The sequence below is a fragment of the Aedes aegypti genome, chromosome 3 (genome assembly GCF_002204515.2).
Source record: "Aedes aegypti strain LVP_AGWG chromosome 3, AaegL5.0 Primary Assembly, whole genome shotgun sequence".
NCBI lineage: Eukaryota > Metazoa > Arthropoda > Insecta > Diptera > Culicidae > Aedes > Aedes aegypti.
Window position 1 is genome coordinate 28,238,625 of NC_035109.1, and position 22,948 is coordinate 28,261,572.

The 22,948-nt window shown below is 40.5% G+C and overlaps 2 protein-coding genes across 4 annotated transcripts in view; one reads left to right on the top strand and one right to left on the bottom strand.

The window, feature by feature from the left end:
* Positions 1-1,996: 1,996 nt before the first annotated feature.
* LOC110677634 lies at positions 1,997-2,652 on the bottom strand. The gene is made up of 3 exons (XM_021848436.1): positions 2,364-2,652; positions 2,069-2,278; positions 1,997-2,010 (listed from the first exon to the last, which is right to left on the bottom strand). Exons 1-3 carry the CDS (start codon positions 2,617-2,619, stop codon positions 1,997-1,999), a joined length of 480 nt encoding a protein of 159 aa, XP_021704128.1. The 5' UTR covers positions 2,620-2,652.
* A 12,429-nt stretch (positions 2,653-15,081) lies between these two features.
* The window catches only part of LOC5566411 (sensory neuron membrane protein 1), a 62,001-nt gene continuing 54,134 nt past the window's right edge, over positions 15,082-22,948 (top strand). Inside the window, exons 1-2 of one of the 3 annotated variants that reach the window (XM_021851521.1) lie at positions 15,082-15,187; positions 16,004-16,227. In XM_021851521.1, the coding sequence (XP_021707213.1) occupies positions 16,063-16,227 (165 nt within the window). In that variant the 5' untranslated portion in view covers positions 15,082-15,187; positions 16,004-16,062. Of the gene's footprint in view, positions 15,249-16,003; positions 16,228-22,948 lie in introns of all 3 variants that reach the window. The other 2 variants (XM_021851520.1, XM_021851522.1) reach the window with 2 other exon arrangements.

Consider the following 22,948-nt stretch of genomic DNA (forward strand, 5'->3'; position numbering starts at 1 on the left):
TGAGGAATCCTTGAAATCCCAGCGGACTTCCTGGAGGAAATCATCGGAGAAAATCCTGGTGCAATCTTCAAAGAGCTTCCCGGATAAATTCCTGTTTTAAATTCTCTGAAAAAAAACCCAAAAGAATTTATGGAGAAAATCCTCAGAGGAATTTCCTAATTGAATCCTTGGAGGTATTTATTTATGAAATCTTTGGAGATGCTTCTAGAGTAAAACACCGGAAGAATTTTTGGATGAAATCAACTGAGAAATTCCTGGATAAAATCTCCGAAAGAATTGCTGTTGGAAATTACCTCTAAACGTCCTGGATAGGGCTGTGCACCATCGGGGTTTATCGGTATCGGCGATATAAGTTTGATTCAATATCGGTATCGGCGATATATCGGATATGGCTTTATCGATATCGGATCGATATCCGATAATTCACAAAAATGCATTTCAAAATAAGAAAAACATAACAAGCTTTTATTTCACACTTTTGAATACATCAGCTGTTACATTATGTAAGAATGTGATCCGGTTGACACGTTCGGGATCCAAACTGCTACGAGAATCGCAAAGTATGCGGCCAGCTTTTGAGAAAAGCCTCTCTGATGGAACAATAGAAATATTAGTAATAGAACGCTAATGGCGCTGTTATCACAAAACTGATTTTAATGCTCCATACCTTCAGTTATGTGTTTTCACTGTTTGTTAAATGCCAATGATTTGTTTTGGTTGTTAAAATTGATTTGACACTTTGAGGCCCGGTACTCAGGCTGTCAGCGCGTGGCAAACTAGATGTTGGTAACACGAACAGTAGCGACATTAGCATTCTTAGGTTAATGCTTCTACTGATGGAACCGACGTAGCCAGTGATGGAAGCAATTTCATTGTAACTTTAAAGATAATCGGGAAACATTTGTTTTTCTCTTCCCATTATTGGAATATATTGCAATCCATTTCTTCTATTCCACTGGCGAGGTACAAAGAGAGTTCTTTCCTGATTGATTCTGGACTTCCAGAAGAAACTGATCGTTGTTGATGGTGCTGCATCATTCCTTGATGATAATTCCAAATTCCAGATCGTTTCACAATTTTGGCTTGAGGTTCTTGTGCTGCACCGTAGTCCTTTCCAGAGTCGTCATCCTGTGGTTCAGTTAATATCATTTGCACAATTGAATCCTTCGCCAGCTCCACTTCTTCGAGGTTCAGATGCAAATCCTTAAACCTTGGGTCAAGAAGCGTTGACGGGGCGTAGATAGATGACGTCTTAAAGTGACCAAATCTACCTTCAAGTTCATTTATTAGGCGAGATTTTGAATCTTTTCCTGTCATCGTTTTGGGGCTCATGTCTTTGATAGTTTTCACCAAACAGTTGATAATCGGAATTATTCTACTCAGAGTTGAGTATTTTTCGCCACTGAGATCTTCTGTTACCTCGTCGAGGGGTTCCAACATTTTGACCACTTCTTCCGAAACGCCTTTATCTTTGAGTGAAACCATGTCACTCAATCGGTCTTGATCTTTTTGATGCACTCAATGTGTTCAGAAAGTTTCAAGAATCGCTCAATCATAACAAGTTCTGAGTTCCATCTTGTTGGAACAAATGAACAAATTCTAAGCGGAGTTTGACCACGATCTAATTGAGATTTTTTCAGATTATCACTAGCAGTCGTGGATCTTCTGAAAAAAGCGACAATCTTCTTCATTTTTTCGATCGGGCCAGACAAACCTGCGGCATTATCAATAGCCTTTTTGGCAATCAAGCTCATAGCATGTGCCGCGCATCCGATGTGCTTTTCCGCGCCAAACGTGTCCGATACAGCCTTAACCATATTTGCAGCATGGTCAGTGACAACAAGACTAACTTGTTCGTCAGAAATTTCCCATTTCTTGAGTATTTCGTCGAAGCATGACGAAATATAATAACTTTTGTGCCGTTCATAGAGCGGATAAACTCCCAGATCAATGGTTTGTAAATCATTTGAAATCGATCGATCGAAGTAATGGCATGTCATTCCCAAATAACTGCGGGTGGTATGGGTATCCGTCCAAATATCTCCAGTCAATGTGAGGTTGGACTTACCGATGGCATCCTTAGTTTTCTTGGCAACTTTTTCGTATTTTTCGCCAATGATTCTTGTTATAACTCTTCGTTGGGGAATTCTGTACTTGGGTGCCAACAACTTGAGCAGGTTCACAAAGCCTTCATCCTCCACAATCGAAACTGGTTGATAATCTCGGATCACCATAAAAGCGATTGCATCGTCAATCTCATTGGTTTTCGTACCGTGATCTGAAAAATAGTGAATGAACAAATGTTCATCCCTGAACGCGAATTCGTTTCTAAGATTATTAATACAAAACATGAGCTTATTTACCTGCCCATACTTCGGTCTCCTTGAGAAAATGTTCCAATGATTTTTGGGTTTTTATGCTACAAGCCGATCTCCCGGCAACAGGCACAGATTCCTGATGACGTAAAACATTTTCCAAAGCTTTCTCCTTGTTAGGATGCTTTTTCAAATGAACCATCAAATTTGTGGTATGTCCACGACGAGGCACTTCCTCTTTGCATATTTGGCACTTAGCAAAAGATGTACTTTGTTTCAAAGAATATTTCCACACTTCGGACATTGTTTTTACGAACGAGACACTTGTTTTCAAGAAAAACAGATACAGAAAGGTTACAAAGCACGAACGAACACAAAGAGCTAAGAAGTTGAAACGTCAAACGAGAGGTTACCCAGTGGATGATTGTTTTCGCATTTGAATTCAGATGCTATACCCAGTGGTCATCTATTATTCAATTGAATCCGATTTATCTGCGTGGTGTCCCGAGCAGAAGAAAATAAATACTGAATACCAAATTGAGGTATTCCATACCAGATAATTTCCAATACTACATACCTGAATGAGGTATGAATTAGCCCTGCATAAGAGGTAAAATACCTCAAATAATATCTCAAGCCTATCGATTTTAATTATCGGTCAAATCCGATAAGAGTTTCGATTATCGATATCGGAAAATATCGGATTGATAGATATCGGATATCATATCGATAAAATTGATACGATAATATCGATATTATCGATAATATCGATATTTGCACAGCACTAGTCCTGGAGAAAATCCCGGAGGAAGAGTTCTTGTGGGAAAACCCCGGAAGAATTCTTGGAAAAATCTCTGGATAAATTTCTAGAGAAATTCCTGGTTCCTGGAAAAACTCTCTGAAAAAATCCCCGAAAGAATTTCTGAAGAAATTCCTCAGAAGATTTTTTCAATAAATTTTTGGACGAAATCCCCAGGGAAAATCGTGAACGAAATCCCCGGAGAAATTGCTGTTGGAAATGCCATGAGAAATTCCTGGAGCAATTCCCAGAGGAGTTCTTGGGGGAAATTCTTGGAAAAAAATCTTCCGATGAATTTCTGGAGGCTCCACCGAGAATTCCTTTCGAGCTCTACTGGAAGCTCTTCCGGAAATTCTTTTGGAGCTCCACCGAGAATCCCTTTGGATTTTTGCCATAGTTCCTCCCAGAATTGAATCGGAGTTTCTTCAGGAATCCTCGGATATTTCCGCTAGATTTCCTCCGGGAAATCCTCCAGGGTTTCTTCAAGAAATCCTTGAAAGTTTCTGCGGGAATTTCTCACGAGCTTCTCCTAGAATTTCGTCAGACTTCTACCTGGAATCCTTTCGGATTCCTTCAGAAATTCCTTACTTCCTAAAATTCCTCCAGAGTTCCTCCAGCAATTCCTCTGGATTTCATCCAGCAATTCCTCGGAAGTTTGTCCGAAGTTCTACCAGACATTGCTGCAAAGTTCTTCCATAACTTCCTCCAAAGTTCCTTCGGATTTTATTTTATGAAGTTACTCTAGATTTGTTTTAGATATTCTCCAGAAATTCCTTCATACCTTCTCCGGGATATCCTTCGGAGCTCCACCGGTAATTCCCTCATATTTTCTTCATGGTCCCTCCAGCAATTCCTCGGGAGTTCCTTCAGTAATTCCTTCGTAGATTCTCCAGAAAATTCTTCCTGGCATTCTCCAGGAATTCCTCTGGAGTTTCTCTGAATATTACTTCAGTTTTCTTCCGGGAAATACTCCCAGACTTCCTCCGGAAATCCTCCACAGTTTTTTCTATGGAATTCCTCCACAGTTGATCTGGGAGTTCTCCCTGGGTTCCTCTGAAGTCCTTCCAAGATTTTTTTTCGGTATTCTGCTATACATTCCTTGATTCCTCCGAAGTCCATCTGTCCCAGTAGACCATAGATATATTGATTTATTTTAAATTCGCAGAATTTCTAGTTTGCAATTCATAAGCTGGACGACGTTCTTCAAAAACTATTTTTTATGATTTGTTGGTCTGCGTTGAATCTGGGTTATGTATTTTTAAGAAAATAGCGCTACGTCTGTTTGTCTGTGTACTGAGTTTTCAAGGTTCATCAAAAACTGCTTAGTTTGTCACAAAAATCACACAATCCGAATAAAAGACAAATTTTGTTACGGTTGGAACGTTAATATAGGACAAAAAAAAAACGAATTCTTGAAGAGTTAGTTTACCGAGATGGAGATGATTTTTCCAAGTAATAAATATTCTTGAATTCTTTGGGTATATTTGCATGCATATATTCTTTAATGAGTATCTTCGTGCTTGGCACACGATATAACAACGTGAGACAAAACAGTCCATCTATATAAATAAAATGAAGTGGTGTTTGTATGTCACGAAATAACTTGAGAACAGGATATCCGATTTGCCCAACTCTTTCACTGTTGTCCTCTTGAAGGGCTCTGACGTGTGACGAAAAAGTTTAGGAAAGTTATTGGAAACTTTGGTGAAACGGGGGAGTACTAATATGTCATTTTGTATAGGACATAGTTTTCCAAACTATGGGTCCCCAGGGGGGACGGGGGACGGAAGTGTGACAGTACATGTATAAGGTATGGAAAAAAGCGTGACAAAGGGGGGAAGGGGGATCTAGAAATCCCGAAAAACGATGGACGTCATATTTGAATCTTTCCTCATTCCAGAAAACTGATTCTCTTTTCGTAACATATTTTTGTGCTGTAGGATGAAGAATTGCTTCATTAACAACAAATGTTACAAATTTATCTAATTTAGCGAAGTTTTAAGCGAAAAAGAGGATCGATGAAGAGAAAACACTCATGTCGGTTAGGCCCTATTGAAGTTACAACAGGGGATTTTTTTTTATTTCCGTGCAAAGTGGGCCGAAGGGTCTCAGATTTTCATGAAACTTTTTCCACAGGCAGGGCTCATCAATATATGAATAAAAAAAATTGAGAAAAATTCAGGGTCGCTTATTTTCCCGGAAAACTCAGATGGATTTTTTTTGTTTTCCTCTGACACTACTTACTTTGAAAAATCATAACTCAAGAACGAAGCATCGTAGAAACAAATTTTTTTTTTTATAAAAATGAAATCAACTTATTATTTTGTTTTTGAGTTATGACCAATTTTGTAAAAAAATGTGCAAATGTGCCATTTTGAGCCTTTTCTTTGAAAAATCATAACGGAAGAAAAAAGCATCGTAGAAACAAAGTTTTTTTTATGAAAATGAAAGCAAATTTTCTCAGGAATAAAACAAAAAAATATCTGGAAACAGTTTTCCACAAAATATTTCACCGTTGAGAAAATTCGTAATGAAAAGCCGGAAAAACTATGTTCCAATTAGTGGAAAACTTTCAAAAATATATTTTTAAGAAGGTTATTTCATAAGCTTTAATCGCTGAAATTTTTGAAATGTACTTATTTTTTTGTTTTTGAGTTATGGCCATTTTTGTGGAAAATGACCATATAAGCCTTTTCTTTGAAAAATCGTATTTCAATCGAAGCATCGGAAAAACAATTTTTTTTTTTATCAAAGCCATTGCAAATTTTCTAAAACATCTGAAAAAAAGATATGGGATTGGTTTTAATAAAGTATAAGTCGGAATGGATGGCATTTTTCATGAAAAATTACACCGCTAAGAAAAACGAAAAAAAAAAACTGTTTCTGCCTCAATTTTTTATTACACTGAAAAGGGATTCTTTCTTTTCTATGGAACAAATAAGATTATTATATAACTTACATTTTCATCTTAATACTATCTATTTTTTCAACCGGGAAGATTGTCTTTGGTTGCTAACACCAGAAGATTTTCGTTTCTTTGTATTATTAAGAACAAAGCATGCTGTATTCTCTTGGTTTTCATGTGCATCTGAGAATTCACTAGCAAAAATGCTTCGTTCGTCTTTTGGTATAAATGAATGATATTATTTTGTTCCAGGAATTGGAACAAGGTTAGAAAATCTTTCCTGAAGACATTTTTCAGCCTTTGAAATCGGAGCTTCACGCATAGGGTCAACTGTGATAATTGCCTTCGTCATCCCGAATTGTGATCCAGCCTAAACTGTTTCAATTAGACGGTTTATCAAAGAGATATAGACAAAAAGAGCAATCTCTTAAAAAGTCTCCGCTAAAGTTAGTACAGAGGCCTCTACCAGGCTTGGGAACTGTAACCACAATTTACCACAGTTTATTGATTCTGCCAGTCAACCAAAACTCTAAGCAGCAGCAGCAGCATCAATACCATCACGCGTTGTGCTGCCAACGGTTCACACACTGCTTGACTGGTTTTGTCTCTCCACTATGATCGTTTTTGAGGCAGCCATCCCGAGGTGAATGATTGAAAAAAATGTTAAATAATTCAATCGCTAATATTTTGCTTGTGTTTTCAATTACAGAAATCTATTAGTACTAACAGCAAGATCACTATAATTCTGTGGCAATACATATAAACAAGTTCAATTATATGCCGCCTTTACCGAGCAAAAAGTCAAAACCCGGAAAACCAGAAAAATCGTGTTACCGTAATCCGGGGTAACATTGATCAGTTTTTAGGATATTTCTTAAATATTTCATTTGAAAATGCAAATGTTTCAAGTTTTATTTTTTTAAAACAAGTACTGCCACCAATAGCTCGTGACCATGTACTGTATTTTGTTTTTTGAAAGATTTAAGCATGTTTATAAAAATGTTTAAGGCGATTTTTTTATTTAGCTGATATGGGGTAACATTGATCACTTATGTAAACAACGTTCAGTAATATTGAAAATGTCGTTACTTGCTTAAATCATGGCTTCTGAAGCCGAAGTTATTTTGAAATTAAAAACACCTCGAACCGCGGAATACGCCTAAAGGTAGGCAATTTCCTAAGGAAATTCTACATTCTTAACAGTAATTCGTTAATGTTGCCTAATTAAACATTCTTTTGAAAGTTTTGACAACGGAATCGTTTTTGGCGATGCCATTTTAAGCAAGAATCATATTTTCCTTGCTCATATCGCTTGCACAACTTATGTAAGACATGAAACTTCGGTAGTCTCATCCTTAATCAAAGAAATCGTTGTTTCAAAAAGTTGTTGAATTTACGCATGAAGTATACGCAATTTTCGCAAGCCTCTTAATTTTCATTAGCTCATGAATATAAGAAGGAGAAGCGCAATTCATGCTTTGGAAATATTTCATCAATAATTGAAGATACGAACTTTTTACGAGATGAGTCATTCCGATCAATGTTACCCCGCTGATCAATAATACCCCGGATTACGGTACCACTGTGCTCGAGTCTTTTCGGATTTGAATAAAAGTTGGGAAGAAGAAGATTACAATTTTTAAGAGCCGTGTCATTGTTTTGTTTTGATTTTGATGGTCGTGTTGAAAGATTTGAATGTAGAGGCGGTAAATGTTTGCTACAGGCCATTTCCCATTTTGGCCTCTACAGAAATTTCCACATTTTTCTAAAAGAAGCGTTGAACAGAGTGTTTAAAAGGTTTTGCTATTTCCCATAAGTTAATTCCAAAAAATTTAGGTCTTTAGATCTGCAAACGTGATCGATAATTTGTCAGTGTTTTTTTACACTCAGTTTTTGAGGTACATTAGCTCATCTAACTTTAAGGCACAAGTAAAAATTATGCCAATGTTAAAAATTAAAAAAAAAACTCGTTTTTGAAACAGACAAATCGAAAAATATAAAAACATACAGCTCTTTTATTTGTTAATTTGCCAAATAAAAGAACTGTGTGTTTTTATGTTCTTTAATTTCTTGGTTTAATAGTTGAAAACTGCTTTTTCAGTTTTGACATTTGCTCTAGTTTTTCTTGGTTGGGCCTTAACCCTTTGGGGCCGGCGCGGTCATATATGACCGCAGTATAAAAAAGGCTGTAAAAAAAGAACCAATGAACAAATGTATATACTACTGTATATATAGTTGTCCCAAATATACTCTTTTATCAGAGAAAAATATGAAGTATATGCCTTTATGACCTAATTGACAACATAGATCATCCTAAACATCCTGAAGTTTGGAAAATTGAATTATAAGTACATACGAAGCGTGAAATGCTGTTTGTGAACATAAATGATGTTCAGGCTAGATAATACAGAATTAATCTTTTAACAAAAACACTATTTCACTTGCTTTGCTATGTCCTGGGATGTTCTAGGACGTCCAAACTGTCCTGTAGCACACTCTTTGAAATCTACAACCGTAACAGTAATTGTTTGGGTTAAAAACAATAACATTACAAATTCAAATAGAATCTACCAACCTCTGAGAATCTCAAGAGCTATTTCAAGGAACGTTTGGGATATTCCAGGCCCTCCAAATTACCCTGGAGTTCAGAACTTCAGGTCTACACTTGTTACAGTAGTTATTCTCGCTAAACTGAGTGAAGTTACATAATCTACAACGTTTACTGAACCTTGTCACGTATCAAAAGGCTACTTCAAGAAACGTTTGAGGTATTCCAGGCCCTCCAAATTATCCTGGAGTTCAGAACTTCAGGGCTATACTTATTCCAGAAATTTATCTCGCTAAACTGAGTGAATTTATAAAATCTTTCCTGTTCACTAAACCTTCTCATGCATCAATAGGCTGTTTCAAGGAACGTTTGGGATATTATAGGTGCTCCAAATTACCATGGAGTTCAGAACTTCAGGTCTACACTTATTCCAGTATTTTTTCTTGCTAAACTGAGTAAAGATATATAACTTACCAAGTTTACTGAACCTTGTCACGGATCAATAGGCTAATTCAAGGAACGTTTGGGGTATTCTAGGCCCTCCAAATTACCCTAGTGTTCGTAACTTTAGGTTTACATTTGTTTCAGTAATTTATCTCACTAAACTGAGTAAAGTTATATAATCTAACATGCTCACTAAACCATCTCATGGATCAATAAGCTCTTTCAAGGAACATTTGGGACATTCCAGGCCCTCCAAATTACCCTGGATTTCAGAACTTCAGGTCTGCACTTGTTCAAGTAATTTATTTCGCTAAACTGAGTGAAGTTATAAAATCTAACATGTTCAACGTTTGGGGTATTCCGAGCCACCCAGATTACCCCGGAGTTCAGAAATTCAGATCTACAATTGTTCTAGTATTTTTTTTTTACTAAACGATGAAGTTATTTAATGTTCACTGAGCTTTCTCACGAATCAAAAAGATATTTCAAGGAACGTTTGGAGTATTCCAGGCCCTCCAAATTACCCTGGAGTTCAGAACTACAGGTCTTCCCTTGTTCCAGTAATTTTTCTTTCTAAACTGAGTGAAGTTATATAATCTACTATGTTGACTGAACCTTCTCATGGATCAATATGCTGTTTCAAGGAACGATTGAGGTATTGCAGATCCTTCAAAATTTCCCCAGGACTTCAAAACTTCAGGTCTACTATTTTTCCAGTAATATTTCCTTCTAAACTGAGTGAAGTTATGTAACACTGTGGAACACGTTTTTGTCTCCAGCATCAAAATACCTCTATTTACTTAATTAAGGTTGATGAATCCATTGCCGTTTACAGAATTATCATAGCACGTCTAGTTTTTGAGATATTGGTTGTTGAAAATGCAAAAATTGACTATTTCAGCCAACTTGCATGCAAGTTTGCCAGCTTGTAAGGCAATTTATTTGCTTAATTTGCTACAGAATTCAAACTTTATGTGTATAACAACACTTATCATCATAGTTTATAATACTTTTCATGCGAAAAAGTTATATTTTGATGGTTTAGTAAAGTATTGTATTTTGCCATATAAGAAAAACGAAGAATTTTGTATGGAGACTGCAAGCATGTGGAAAAAATCGGTTAAATCTAAATTTAATCGTGAAATTTCAACGAAAATACATCTAAAACGAAAGTTTAAGTCCTTTTTGGCATGCTTGGTGGATTAGATTACAAACAAGTTTGATAAAATATACTTCAAATTTTAGGTAAACATCAATAAAACCAATGTTTTGTGCAATTTTGGCGACCTGTAGCTAAAAATTGTGACGTGCTGGAAAATTTCTGAAAACGGCATCAGGTTAAGCAACCCCAAATCTACTAGAGACACATAATTTGATTCTTGACACACGCAAAAATGTCATTTTTGTTGCGCTGTGTAATCTACCATGTTCACTGAACCTTCTCACATACCAATTGGCTATTTCAAGGAACGTTGGTGATATTTCTATTTACCCTGGAGTTCAGAACTTCAGGTCTACCCTTGTTCCAGTAACTTTTCTCGCTAAAATGATCAAAGTTTTCCCTTTGGGGCCGGCACGGTCATTTATGACCGCAGTCGGAAAATGGCTGTATAAAAAGAACCAATGAATAAAATTTACTGTCTTCGGAAAAGTCCTTGCAAATATACTTCCCTGTCAGGGAAAAAATTTAGGTGTATGCCTTAATGTCCTACTTGGCAACCTAGAACATCCTAGAACAACATGCAGAAGTCTGACAAATAGAATAATTAGTATAAAAGTAGCTTAAAATGCCTTTTCTAAATACAATTGATGTTCGTACTTGGTAATACATAACTATTATGTCAAGAAAAACGCTGCTTAACATGCCTTTTCATATCCTGGGACATTCTACGACGTTCAGACTATCCCGAAGCTCAATTCTCGAATTTTACAGCAGTAGTTGCTTGCGCTAGAAATAATCAGCGATGCCAGATTTCTTTGGAAATCATTCCGTAGACGAAAAGTGATAAGCGGGGGGAGAGATCCCCGGCATTGCAATTCCGTAGATTTCCGTTGGAAAAATCCGTAAATTACCGTAGAATAATGATAATTTCCGTAGCTTTCTGTAGAAAATATACATTTTCCGTAGAATTATCTTACGGATCCGTAGAAAGTGCTCAATTCCGTAGATCTACGGAAATTTCCGTAGATCTGGCAACGTGCGGGAAGCGGAGTTCACCTTTCGTGACCTAGGACACGATGAACGGACAAGTGTACATGAAAGAGTGCCTCCAGAAGCGGCTGCTCCCTCTCCTGAAGGCCCACAACGTCCCAACAATCTTCTGGCCGGATTTGGCCTCATGCCACTACTCCAAGGACGTGCTAAAGTGGTATGCGGATAATAAGGTCAATTTCGTGCCGAATATGTTCAACCCTTCCAACACTCCGGAGCTCCGTTCCATCGAGAAGTACTGGGCGATTATGAAACAGCACCTTCTTACACACTTAAATTATTTTGCCGACCTCAGCAAACGGATTGCCGAGAATCCAACAGCTTTGATTTCGGTTAAAAAAAATTGCCGAATCTCGGTAAACTTTTTACCGAAATATCGTTAAAATTTTACCGAATCTCGGCAAACCAAATTTTTTACCGAGATTTCGGCAAACATTACCGAGATTCGGTAATGGTTTACCGAAATCTCGGTGAAAGTTTTGCCGAGATTCAGCAAATATTTTACCAAGATTCGGCTGTTGGATTCTCGGCAATCCGTTTTACCGAAGTCGATTTCGGAAATTAAGTGTGTAAACGACCTAAGGTAGTGAAGACAGTCGAGGAACTGAAGAAAGTTTGGGTTCACATGCAAAAAACGGTTGATTCACAGGTTTTGCAGAATCTCATGGCCGGGGTTAAGGCCAAGGTGCGGGCATTTCCGTATGGACTGTTAATAAAATACGAGTAAAATGGTAAAATGAAGTTTAATAGTTATTTCTCAATCCCTGAAAATTTGATGGCAATCGGATGAAAACTCGAATTTTGCGAATCAATTTTGTGTGTGGCAATTTCATCGTGGACACCCTTTATCTTCGTGCCTGCCACACTGTGAAAGAACTCATAGAACACTAAGCTGAGGAGCAGGCTTTGTCCCAGTGGGGACGTTACGCCAAGAAGAAGAAGAAGAAGAATCTACCAGTTTCACTGAACTTTCCGTGTGGTGCTAAATACTTTTGAGATACTCAGGGTCATCCGCAATGCCCTGCAGCAGTCCCTGAAATCTACAGTCGTAGCCTAGTCCGTAACAGCAGATGTTTTCGCTTACATAATCAATCGAAATCTGTGAACCTGGGGGTCAGCTCTGGTCGCATGGTTTGCTGCTAGGGTTTGGTTAACATCAATAAAGAGGAGTAAATATCAATAGAATGATTCGTTTATAAGGATTCAAATTCATCGTTAAACGCATGTACCATGAGCTTCTCAAGAGTGTTACGTCTGTTTGTCTGTGACAGTACAGTAGTGACGCTTCTACACGGATAGTCGTGTTGCACGATTGCAAAAAAGAAGTAGAGCTCGAGATTTGTATGACGATTACCGGATCTTTTCGTAAAGGAAAGAGTCTTGACTTCCTTGGGCACAGAGTATGGGCGCATGCCTGCCACACGATATATCCATGCAAAAAGATCATTAGCTGAGAAAGATCTCAGGTAATAAATGTGGAAGTGCTAAACTAACACTAAGCTGAGAAGCCAGCATCCTCCCAGTGGGAACGATATGCCAAGAAAAAAGAAGAAGATTCGTCGACAAACACATATATTCAAAACGTGTTTCTACTCGTTTACGCATTTAGACTCTACTGACGTTTTCACAAATTGTTCTCAAACAAAAGGTGAAAAGCAGCCCCCTGCTGAATATAGTATATTTTTACGTGACATAATTAATGGATGCTTCCCAATAGATGTCGCTAATTATGACTGGAAACTTTGTCGAATACACCATGCTTCGGAAGGGCTTCGTTTCGTGGTTATTAATTTATTACCACTAAATCCTGACTCTCATCGCGTTGTAGATCTTATGTACTGAACATCCCGACAAGTTAGATAATCTAGAACATTCGAAATGATCTGATAATATTTGCTGAACACTCGGAAGGTTCAGAATATACGGTAGATTACAGACAATCACCTTGTATGATGAACAAGGTTGTTATTACAAGCATAGACTTCAAGTTATGAACTCAAGAGCAGTTTGGAAGACCTAGCACCTCCCAAAAAAATATTTGTCATCATTTCTTGTTATGTTTAGCATTTTGAGCACCAAAACTATTGAAAGGCGTTCAAAAAACTGTATAATAGTTCTTGTAAAAAATCAGGCTCCAAAGGGTTAAGGTCTTACCGCCGTCAAGATCTACATGAGTGTCCAAAGATTTCTAGTAGAGGTTATAAAAGCACACCTTTAGAGAACCAAACAGCAGTCAATCGATTGAATTTTCATAATGAACGGTTGTTAGTGCTCAAGGTTTGTGCCCTTGAAATTATAAGGTGTGGCTTTGTTCTATTTCCACCTTGATTGATTAATTAAAAAATGCAGTTCAATTATAGATAGCATTGGATCGAAATGTATCATCGGAACACCTCCGGTTCCATCAACAATTTCACATACACAAACAGCCCAAACACCCCAAGTGCGTCACAAATTGATACCGGCTTATCCTTCCAGAAAAAAAAAACCGTATCCTTCCACCCCACATCATGCAGTCCCACACTTCAAGGAATGACATTATACACGGCCTAGGCCTCCCGTCTTTTTCCTCGCGCTTGACACCCTGTGGGAAAATATCTTCATCAAAATTGCTGCACCGGCACCGGCAGAGGAGAGTCGTTGGGCGCCAAGCGGAATCAACTTTTGAACACATTGTCGGACTTCGATACGTGTGATCAATACCTTCGACTTGAAACAAACGGCTTCAACGTCTCGCACGGTCCGGCAGTGTCAAAGAAAATTGCAGGGCAATTATTGGAAAATTGGCATTTGCGCGGGGGCGGAGAAGCGGCGGACCATGGTGCTTTCCAGACCGTTATTATCAGACAAAAAAATCACCCTCAAAATTAGAATTCTATCCATTGCTCCTAGTTATCCATAATGTTGTGCAATAAAAACAATACTTTATTAATAACTAATTGTCTCGGCAAACGTTGAATTGCATAAAAAGCTCTGCAGAAGGCTATAAAAACGCTATACAAATAAGTGTAAAACTTGCATTTCCCTTTTTTCCAAATATCTCTATTGATGTCCAAAAATATCATTCCATACAAACAAGTCGGAACACTTGAGTAATGCAACAGTGAATGAATTGTGTAAGCTTATTAACCCGTTCTTAAGCCACTTCGTGACATACAAGCACTATTCCATTTTTATTGACATAGATAATAATATAAAATTGGCTCCGTAGTGTCTTACAACACTTGAGCCTATGGGAAATGAGTAAATGAGTCACTTACAGCATAGTTACATGATAAGAATGCCTTATTAATATACTGAAAACTTATGCTTTTGTAGGTTAAGCCGCAAGAAGGGCGCAACTCAAAATGTTGTTGAATTGTATAACAAAAGCTACGCCCAGAGGTTACAAATAACCTAAAAATCGAAACCGTCTGATGCCATTCTGATTTTCTTTGAATTTGTGAACTTATACCATCAAAAAGATGTTCAGAACGGGTCCATCGATTTATTTTTATTTTGCTCAGACGTGTAGCTTAGCCATAGAAAACGACTGGTGAACATAGATTTAAAGGATTTTTTTCTGCTAACAACGGCCTGGGGATCACCGTGGCCTAGAGAATGATGATGAGCCACCTTTGCAGGAAAAAGCCGCTAGAGAAAACACGTGGATTTCGCCACACCAGCCATGAAAGTGCATTTTTAAGCGAGATGCGTTCGATACGGTCCGGCCAGGTGATAGCATTCCCAGACCGAGGAGGGCACCAGTTCCAAGGTTCTGATTGCAGCAACTTGAACTTGAAAACAAAGCAAAGATTTCGAACGGGGGGATGAGTGATGGGGAGATGTGCGAATTGCAATCCGGAGGCCTTATCGATAGGCTGGAGCATGACTCGGAACTAAATGCGACCATAGTTCCCGTTCGGAAGTCGGTTCGGTCAAACGTGCCAAAAAAAACGGTCGCCGCGGATTCCTTAGTTGGAAGGTGGATTGAAGTGTTTGGTGTTTAGACTAGTGACAGTGATTTTTGTGCAATACTTTAATCAGTAATATCTATTCTATCTCTTTTTAAGATTTTAGTTTCTGAGCACTTTTTTTCTAAATTTAAAGTTACTGAATTGGACAATGCATTTTCTACTTTTTTTAATTTCCATGCAAACTGATCAACTTTGGTAGTCTCACTTATTCATGGATCGATTTACAAGAAATTTTTACAGAACCTCAGACCTAACTTGCATTTATACACAAATTTTTCAAGATTTTTTCCTATAATGAGATCAAAAATAATAATAATTTGACTGAAATGAAATCTTTAACGAAACATTTTAAACAATTTTTATTTGAATATAAAAGCCCTACACAAAACTCAGGAGGAAACTTGTTGATCTTGTCTGATTATACAATTTTACTGAAGATACTATGAAGCTTCCTTCCATTTTTTAGGTATTGCCGATTATCAAAATTAATAAAAAAAAAACAGTTTTGTGAAACCGTTATAACAACACGTTACTGAACTTGTAATAAGAAAAATCACATGAAAATATGTGTTCAAATTCAAGTTATGTCTGTTATGAAGGATCTGTAAAAAATAATTCAAATCCATTGGCCATTTTGTATGGAAATACGAAAAAGTTGCAACGTGTTGTTCAATGCTGTATATATTTGTTTGATTTTGGCTAATTATATCTCTATACTTTTTTCACATAACTAAAAAAAAAGATCAGCACCATAAATCCACCTGTTGTAATAATCAACCATTCGTGTCGAAACGATTTCATTTGCACATTGAAAATATTTTCAGTGAACAAGATCGTGTTGTGCTGAAAGTGCGAAAGCGAAGTTGCTTGATTTCGCCAACGAATGAATCATCCGGCATTGAGTGTGATCAAGAAAAAAGTTACCAAAATGAAGCTGGAAAATGTTAACTTTAGGAAGATGGCCATCATATGTGCCTGCACGTTGGTCGGCGGGATGGTGTTTAGTTTTGGGATGTTTCCGGCGATGCTCAAGTATATGATCAAGCAGGTGAGTGAGAAGCATTTCCAGGAAGATAGACCGGAATGTTAGGTTTTCAGATTCCTTTGAAGTTTTAGGATGGAATACAAATGCAGTAGTCTGATTTTTGCAATGTTCGATTTTCGCATCGTGCCATCTAGTGTTTTATATTTTCCTCATATGTTATAAACCACCTCAACCATTTGCCTGATTTTTCATCGTCTTCTTACCAAGTTAAGGCTTAGAAGACGAGAAAGAAAACAAGATTTAATTGCAGAGGTAGTTAATAAGATCGTCACTGAATGTAGTTAACTGTGAACTGTTCTACTTAGAATACGGCCTCTCAAAATGCGTAATTTCTGCAAAAGTAAAAAAAGCATACAAAATCTTACCGCCTCAATTCGTAGCATTTTAATTACGCTTCAAGTTATTCAAAAAGTTGCAAAATTATGATTTTTCAGCGTGAGTCCAACGACTCGACTCGGTTCGTCAAATAGGTATATAATCAGCATTGTGTTAACATAGCCATTGAGAAATTCAAAGCAATTCAATAAATGTCGTATGGAGGCAACACTTACTTAACCCTCTAATACCCAATTTTTTTTTTGGTGAAAAAACTCTTGTAGGTTGCTTTTGTGACAAGAAAACCGAAAAATATATAATTAGTTCATAAAACTCAACGATTTATTAATTATACTCAAAAATGTGTAACCCGTCTAAAGGCGGGGTTGGGGAGCTGAGAAAAAAAATGAAAAGCGTGTTTCGCTTTCAATTAGTTAAGATGCTTTTTCTTTGCGATGAAACTCGTAAAAACAGTTCTTTTGTGACTGTAGGCACAAATTAATGCTGCATTTGTGACATTTCACTTGGGTTTCAGACTTGCAGCCTTGAATTTTGCAGGTTCTTTTTTCGGACCGAGGTACAATTTCTGGGAAGTGGTCTGTAACATCATATCTCGTTTCAGATGGTGGGAGATACCCTCGCTTCGGAATCGATGCTTTCTTCATAGCGATGATCCGTGGTCGACCGGGGGGTCTAGAGGCCTCAGGAGCTTTGTATGTGCACATTGCCTTTGCAACCTCAGCTCGAAAATTAGGTAGCTGGAACAGTTCGGATGATGGATCTGTTTTGTGTACACGTTTGAACAAAACATACGCGTTCACCATAGCCATATCTAGCAAATGATACATCAAACGGTTCGTATATTTTCTGGTTTTGACCTGAATTCGGTATCGCCCAATGAGTCCGTCAGCCATGTCGACACCACCCATATGACGGTTATATTCACTAATCATGGGTGGGCATGGAATGTCAACACGACATTTAGCAGACCGTACAAATCGGGACACGGTTTTTGTACTGTGATCATTTTCTGACCGCGACCTGGTGCCTATAAACGACGATATCATTCTCACTGCTTTATTATCCTTCCAAACAGTCGCTGATAATGCAACTCCATGGACAGTTCCAACAAATTCCGTTGAGTATCCGCGATCATACTTTTTCAAGGCGGTGTCCGTTGGAAGCTTGTTGTTAGGGATTCGGTTGTTGCGTATAGTTCCCAAAGCATATATACCTGTAACAAAAGATAGTTTCCTTTTTAACTTGACACTGTTCAAAGTACCTAGTACAGTGTACATACCTCTAGAGCGTAGATCAAAATACAAATTATCAAAATACATTATATGATTTCAGAAATCAGGAAGTATTCTTGATAGCCTTACAACGACATTTGCCGCTGCCCCCAAATCAGGAGCTCCCGGAAGTACCACATTGTCGCCAGCTCCACCGTAAACTTCGAAACGGTACGAGAAACCGTATGAATCCGACAAAACAAATAGCTTATGGGGTTTGTTCGCTAAATATTGTCGAATAATTGCCTTCATTTTAGTGGCGCACATCTGTTCATATACGCAGAAATGTTGGGAGAGTGGGACCGTTTTGAATTTTTCGTTAAAATGATCAATTATGGGCCTTTTTTTTTTTTTTTGTTTTTTACAAGGGGGAAATCTGCAAACAGATCCCCTGAGAAGATAACTCAGGGAATGCGGGGATGACGCACCAACGACGACCCGCTAAAACCAGCCTATGCACTGTGCATGAGCAATTCATTTAGAATTCCTCAAGTGGTGAACAGTGCATCGACATGACCCTTGGACTCAGACCCTCATCTCCCCGGAACCACCTTACGGTATTTCTTCGGGAAGGGACCAGTGCATATAGCACAACACGTGTAGCAGAAGTAGCCTAGGCAAACTGCTTCTCCTAGCCGACTTAAACAATGTTACAAGGGACCAGCCTCGGCAGGGCTAATCCTCTGCAGCCAACTCTTGGTCGGCGCGCCATAGACACTGCAATTCTAACATAATGTGAGTGACAGCCGTAGTTACTGCATTCCAGCACTCGGCATCCGCACACATTCTCTCAATAATATTGTCGGGGGACGTGTCCCCTCCGCATGTAGTGAGCATGCGACCTCTCACAACAATGAAACGGGGGCAATCGAACACGACATGCTCCGCTGTTTCCTCTACACCAGCACAATTGGGGCACGCAGGAGATTCTGAGTGCCCGAACCTATGCAGGTACTGTCTCTAGCAACCATGTCCTGACAGAAACTGCGTCAGGTGGAAGTTCACTTCCCCATGGCTTCTACCATACCAATCTGACACATTTGGTATTAGTCGATGGGTCCATCTACCCTTAGTGGAATTATCCCATTCCTGCTGCCAGCTTCTGAGCGTTTCCTCTTTACACGTGTCGCGGACTCCTCTGGTACCCCTTTGGTTGAAGCATTGAACATCTTCCTTGATGATGAGCCCGATGGGCGTCATCCCGGCTATGATGCACACGGCCTCTTTAGATACCGTCCGGTATGCACTTGCTACTCTTAAGCACATTATCCTGTACGTGCTTTCCAACCGCTTTAGGTTTCTGTTCGTTCTAAGCGCTTTTGACCAGATTGGTCCTCCATACCTTAGTATGGATAGCGCCACGCTTGCCAGCAGCTTGCGTTTGCTGGCAATTACAGCAGAGCTGTTAGACATCATCCTCGAAAGCGCCGCTATAGCCGTAGATGCCCTTTTACAGACATATTCAACGTGGCTAGCGAAGCTCAGCTTGTCATCGATCATTACCCCAAGATGCCTAAGGGATCGCTTGGACTCTATGGTGCAATCACCTACCGAGATAAGCGCCCGTTGCTCGGACTTGCGGTTGTTGACCACCACAACCTCAGTCTTGTGACGGGCCAGTCCTAGTTTCCTAGACTTCATCCATTCCTCAACCAGGGAAATAGAGTGCGCTGCTGTCAACTCTACTTCCTCCATCGATTCACCATAGACCACTAGGGTGATATCGTCGGCGAAGCCAACAATCTTAACACCCGTCGGTAGGGGCAGCCTCAGTACGTCATCGTACATCGCATTCCATAACAGCGGGCCCAGGATTGAACCTTGAGGTACTCCCGCGGTAATTCGAACGCTTTTCTGCCCCTCCTCTGTGTCATACAGTAGAATCCTACCATCAAAATAGCTTTCTAGAAGCTTACACAACTGCACCGGTACCTTGAGGCGGTGAAGCGCGTGTGCTATTGCTTCCCAGCTTGCGCTGTTGAACGCATTCTTCACATCCAGAGTGACAACCGCGCAGTAACGGATGCCGCTCCTTTTATGCTCGATTGCCACCTCAGCTGTTTGAACGACCGACTGGATGGCGTCCAGAGTAGATTTACCTTTTCTGAATCCAAACTGGTTGTTGGACAGGCCGTCCGCACTCTCCGTATACGGTACTAGTCTGTTGAGAATCAACCTCTCCAATAACTTGCCCGTCGTATCTAGTAGACAGATAGGTCTATACGCCGACGGGTCACCTGGTGGTTTCCCCGCCTTTGGTAGTAGCACCAATTTCTGTCACTTCCATACATCCGGGAAGATTCCTTGATCAATGCAGCGTTGCATCGTGGTTCTGAACATGTCCGGATCCGTGTTCACTGCCGCTTTTAAGGCAACATTCGGGATACCATCGGGTCCCGGTGCCTTGTTTGACGCGAATGATTTCACGACTTCTGCCAGCTCTTCGTTCGTCACTCTCGCCACTTCTTCTCCTTCATTTGCCGCATACGGCGCTGGGGGCCATGGGCTTATGGGATGGTGCGGGAAGAGTACATCGATTATCGATCGCAGCAACTCGGGCGATTTCTCTTGGGGCGCTATGGCTCCTTTGGTCTTAGCCATTACCACTCTGTAGGCGTCACCCCATGGACTAGAATTGGCACTCTCGCATAGGCTTTCAAAGCATGCCCGTTTCCGACTCTTGATTTCCTTTTGAGAGCCAACTTTGCCTGTCTGAATGCTGCACCGCGTTCCTCTCTTTGTGCTTCTGTGCGTGCGCGTTGCATTCTTCGTCTAGCCCGAAGGCAGATTGCTCGAAGATTTGCAATTGATTCGCACCACCAATACACCGGCGGCCTGTTCTCTCTAGGAGGGGCTTTTCTCGGCATGGAAGCATCACACGCTCGTGATATCACAGCAACTAGCTCTTCACCGTTTAGGTCCAGAGTGTTTCGTTCGCGCCTCAGGGCTTCAGTGAATACTTCGCCGTCGAAGCGCGCTGTTTTCCATCCTCGGGCTTGGGTCGAGTTACATCGCGCTGCCTTCTGCCCGCCTGGTATTATACTATAGCGAATCGATTGATGATCGCTATGAGTATAACCGTCATCAACGCGCCAGTTCATGGTACCTAAAAGGTTAGGACTACAAAACGTCACGTCGATGATCGATTCTGCACCATTTCTGCGGAAGGTACTCACTGTACCCACATTTGCCAGCTCTACATTTAATGCGGCCAGGGATTCCAACAATAGCTGGCCTCTTTGATTGGTGCAGCGGCTACCCCACTCCACTGCCCATGCATTAAAGTCGCCAGCTATCACTACTGGCTGCCGATTAGCTAGTTCGGCCATCATCCTGTCAACCATGTGGGAAAATTCCTCAATCGACCACCTTGGGGGCGCGTAACAACTGCAATAGAACACGCCGTTGATTTTTGCTATCGCAAAACCGTCATTTGAGCTAGAGACTACTTCTTGGATTGGGTATCGTCCTGTCGTCCCTATAGCTGCTAGCTGTTGAGACCTATCCGCCACCCAGTTCCCGTTGTTGGCTGGTATGCGGTATGGGTCCGATAATAACACCACGTCAGTCTTGGTTTCCGAGACTGACTGCCAAAGCAGCTGCTGGGCTGCATCACAGTGGTTTAAATTTAACTGTGTTACTTCCGTTTTGGCTGCTTTGATACTCCGCTTGTGCCCGGACATTTGGGTCCGCCCGTTAAGTGTCCGTTGTCTGCTCTGTCGACACATATTAGGCACTTAGCGATTTGCTTACAATCGCTTGCCCTATGGCCTTCAGCGCCGCATTTTCTGCACATCTTACTTCTGTCGGGACCATTGCAATTCCACGACTTATGGCCCTTCCCGAAACACTTGAAGCAAACTTCAGGAGGCTGTTGTATGCTCAGCCGGCAAACCGACCAGCCTACCTTGAGTATGCCCAAGTTCTTCGCTTTGTTGGCCTCTGCGACCGGCAGCCTGATCGCCGCCACCTGGGTGCCCTGCGGGCCCTTTCTAAGGTGGATGGCCTTACTGGCTACGTCGATGTCACACTGCTCTTTGAGGGCAGCCGAGACCTCCGCTGCATCGGTGACCTCATCCAGATTTTTACACTGGAGAGTCGCTTCAGCAGTAAGGGATCTTACATCAACCTCGTCACCAAGTACTTCTTGTGCCAGTTGCTTATAGACTGCACCCTTTTCCTTGGCGTCCTTCTTTAAGACTAGGATCATTTCACCAATCCTAGTTCGCCTTATGCTTCGCACGTCTGCGCCCAATTGCGATAGCTTCTCTGTGCTTCGCATCGCCTTCAGAACCTCGGCGTATTTTGCTTCCTCCGTTTTGATAACGAGGGCTTCGCCTAAATTCCTACGTTTCGCTGTTTTCGGTTTAGCGCTCTCCTTGGGCTCCGTTTTCGGTTTCCTCTGTTTTTTCTTATTTCCAACTCGTATCCACGGGTTGCTGTTGCCTTGCGCCCGTGGTTCCTGTGGATGCACTGCCTGGTTCCGGTTAACCCGTGGCTCCTTTTTCTTGGCTTTCTTGGCCTTAGGATTGGTGTTGGCCTCTCCTTTGTTGCCATGTCCTCTTGATCGCGGGGCTTGGCTCGTGCCAGCTTTTCCGCTTTGGAGGACGGCCGCGTAGGTCACTTTTCCCTTAGCAACCATACGTCTTTTCGCCACGTATTCATCCCCGGAAGCTTCCCTCTTCCGCATCGCGTATCGAATAATATCATCAGATATATTCGCGTTGCCTGTGAAGGAAAACACTTCGGTCTGACACGACCTAGTGTCTTTTTGGCCTTCTACCTTGCCCAGTTGTTCCTTGGCTTTCTCGTAGTCCTGCTTTGCAGCTAGGACTGATTGTCGCAATTTCAGTAGACTTGTTTTCAAGTCTTTGCTGATATTTGTTTTGCTTTTAACATATTCAGGTAATGGCATCTGAGCCTACTCCCGCCCAGTTGGAACAACCAGGCGACGGATTTGGAACGTACTCTAAGGCCTGCCACGATTTTACGGGACGGGGGCAGCCTGCGCCATTAACCCACTCGCCGTTTCGGGCCAGTGTCACCCGACCCTACTAAGGGAGTAGAATGTCGCCGCTGTCAGCCTCAAAGCATATTATCCAGTACATATACCGTTA

What these genes read in the sequence shown, in the direction of transcription:
- LOC110677634 (XM_021848436.1), bottom strand. Translation starts at nt 2,619, where the DNA reads ATGTCCGAAGTGTGGAAATATTCTTTGAAACAAAGTACATCTTTTGCT. An exon ending in GGAGACCGAAGTATGGGCAG is followed by an intron (nt 2,279 to 2,363) that starts GTAAATAAGCTC and finishes ACTATTTTTCAG; the next exon opens with ATCACGGTACGAAAACCAAT.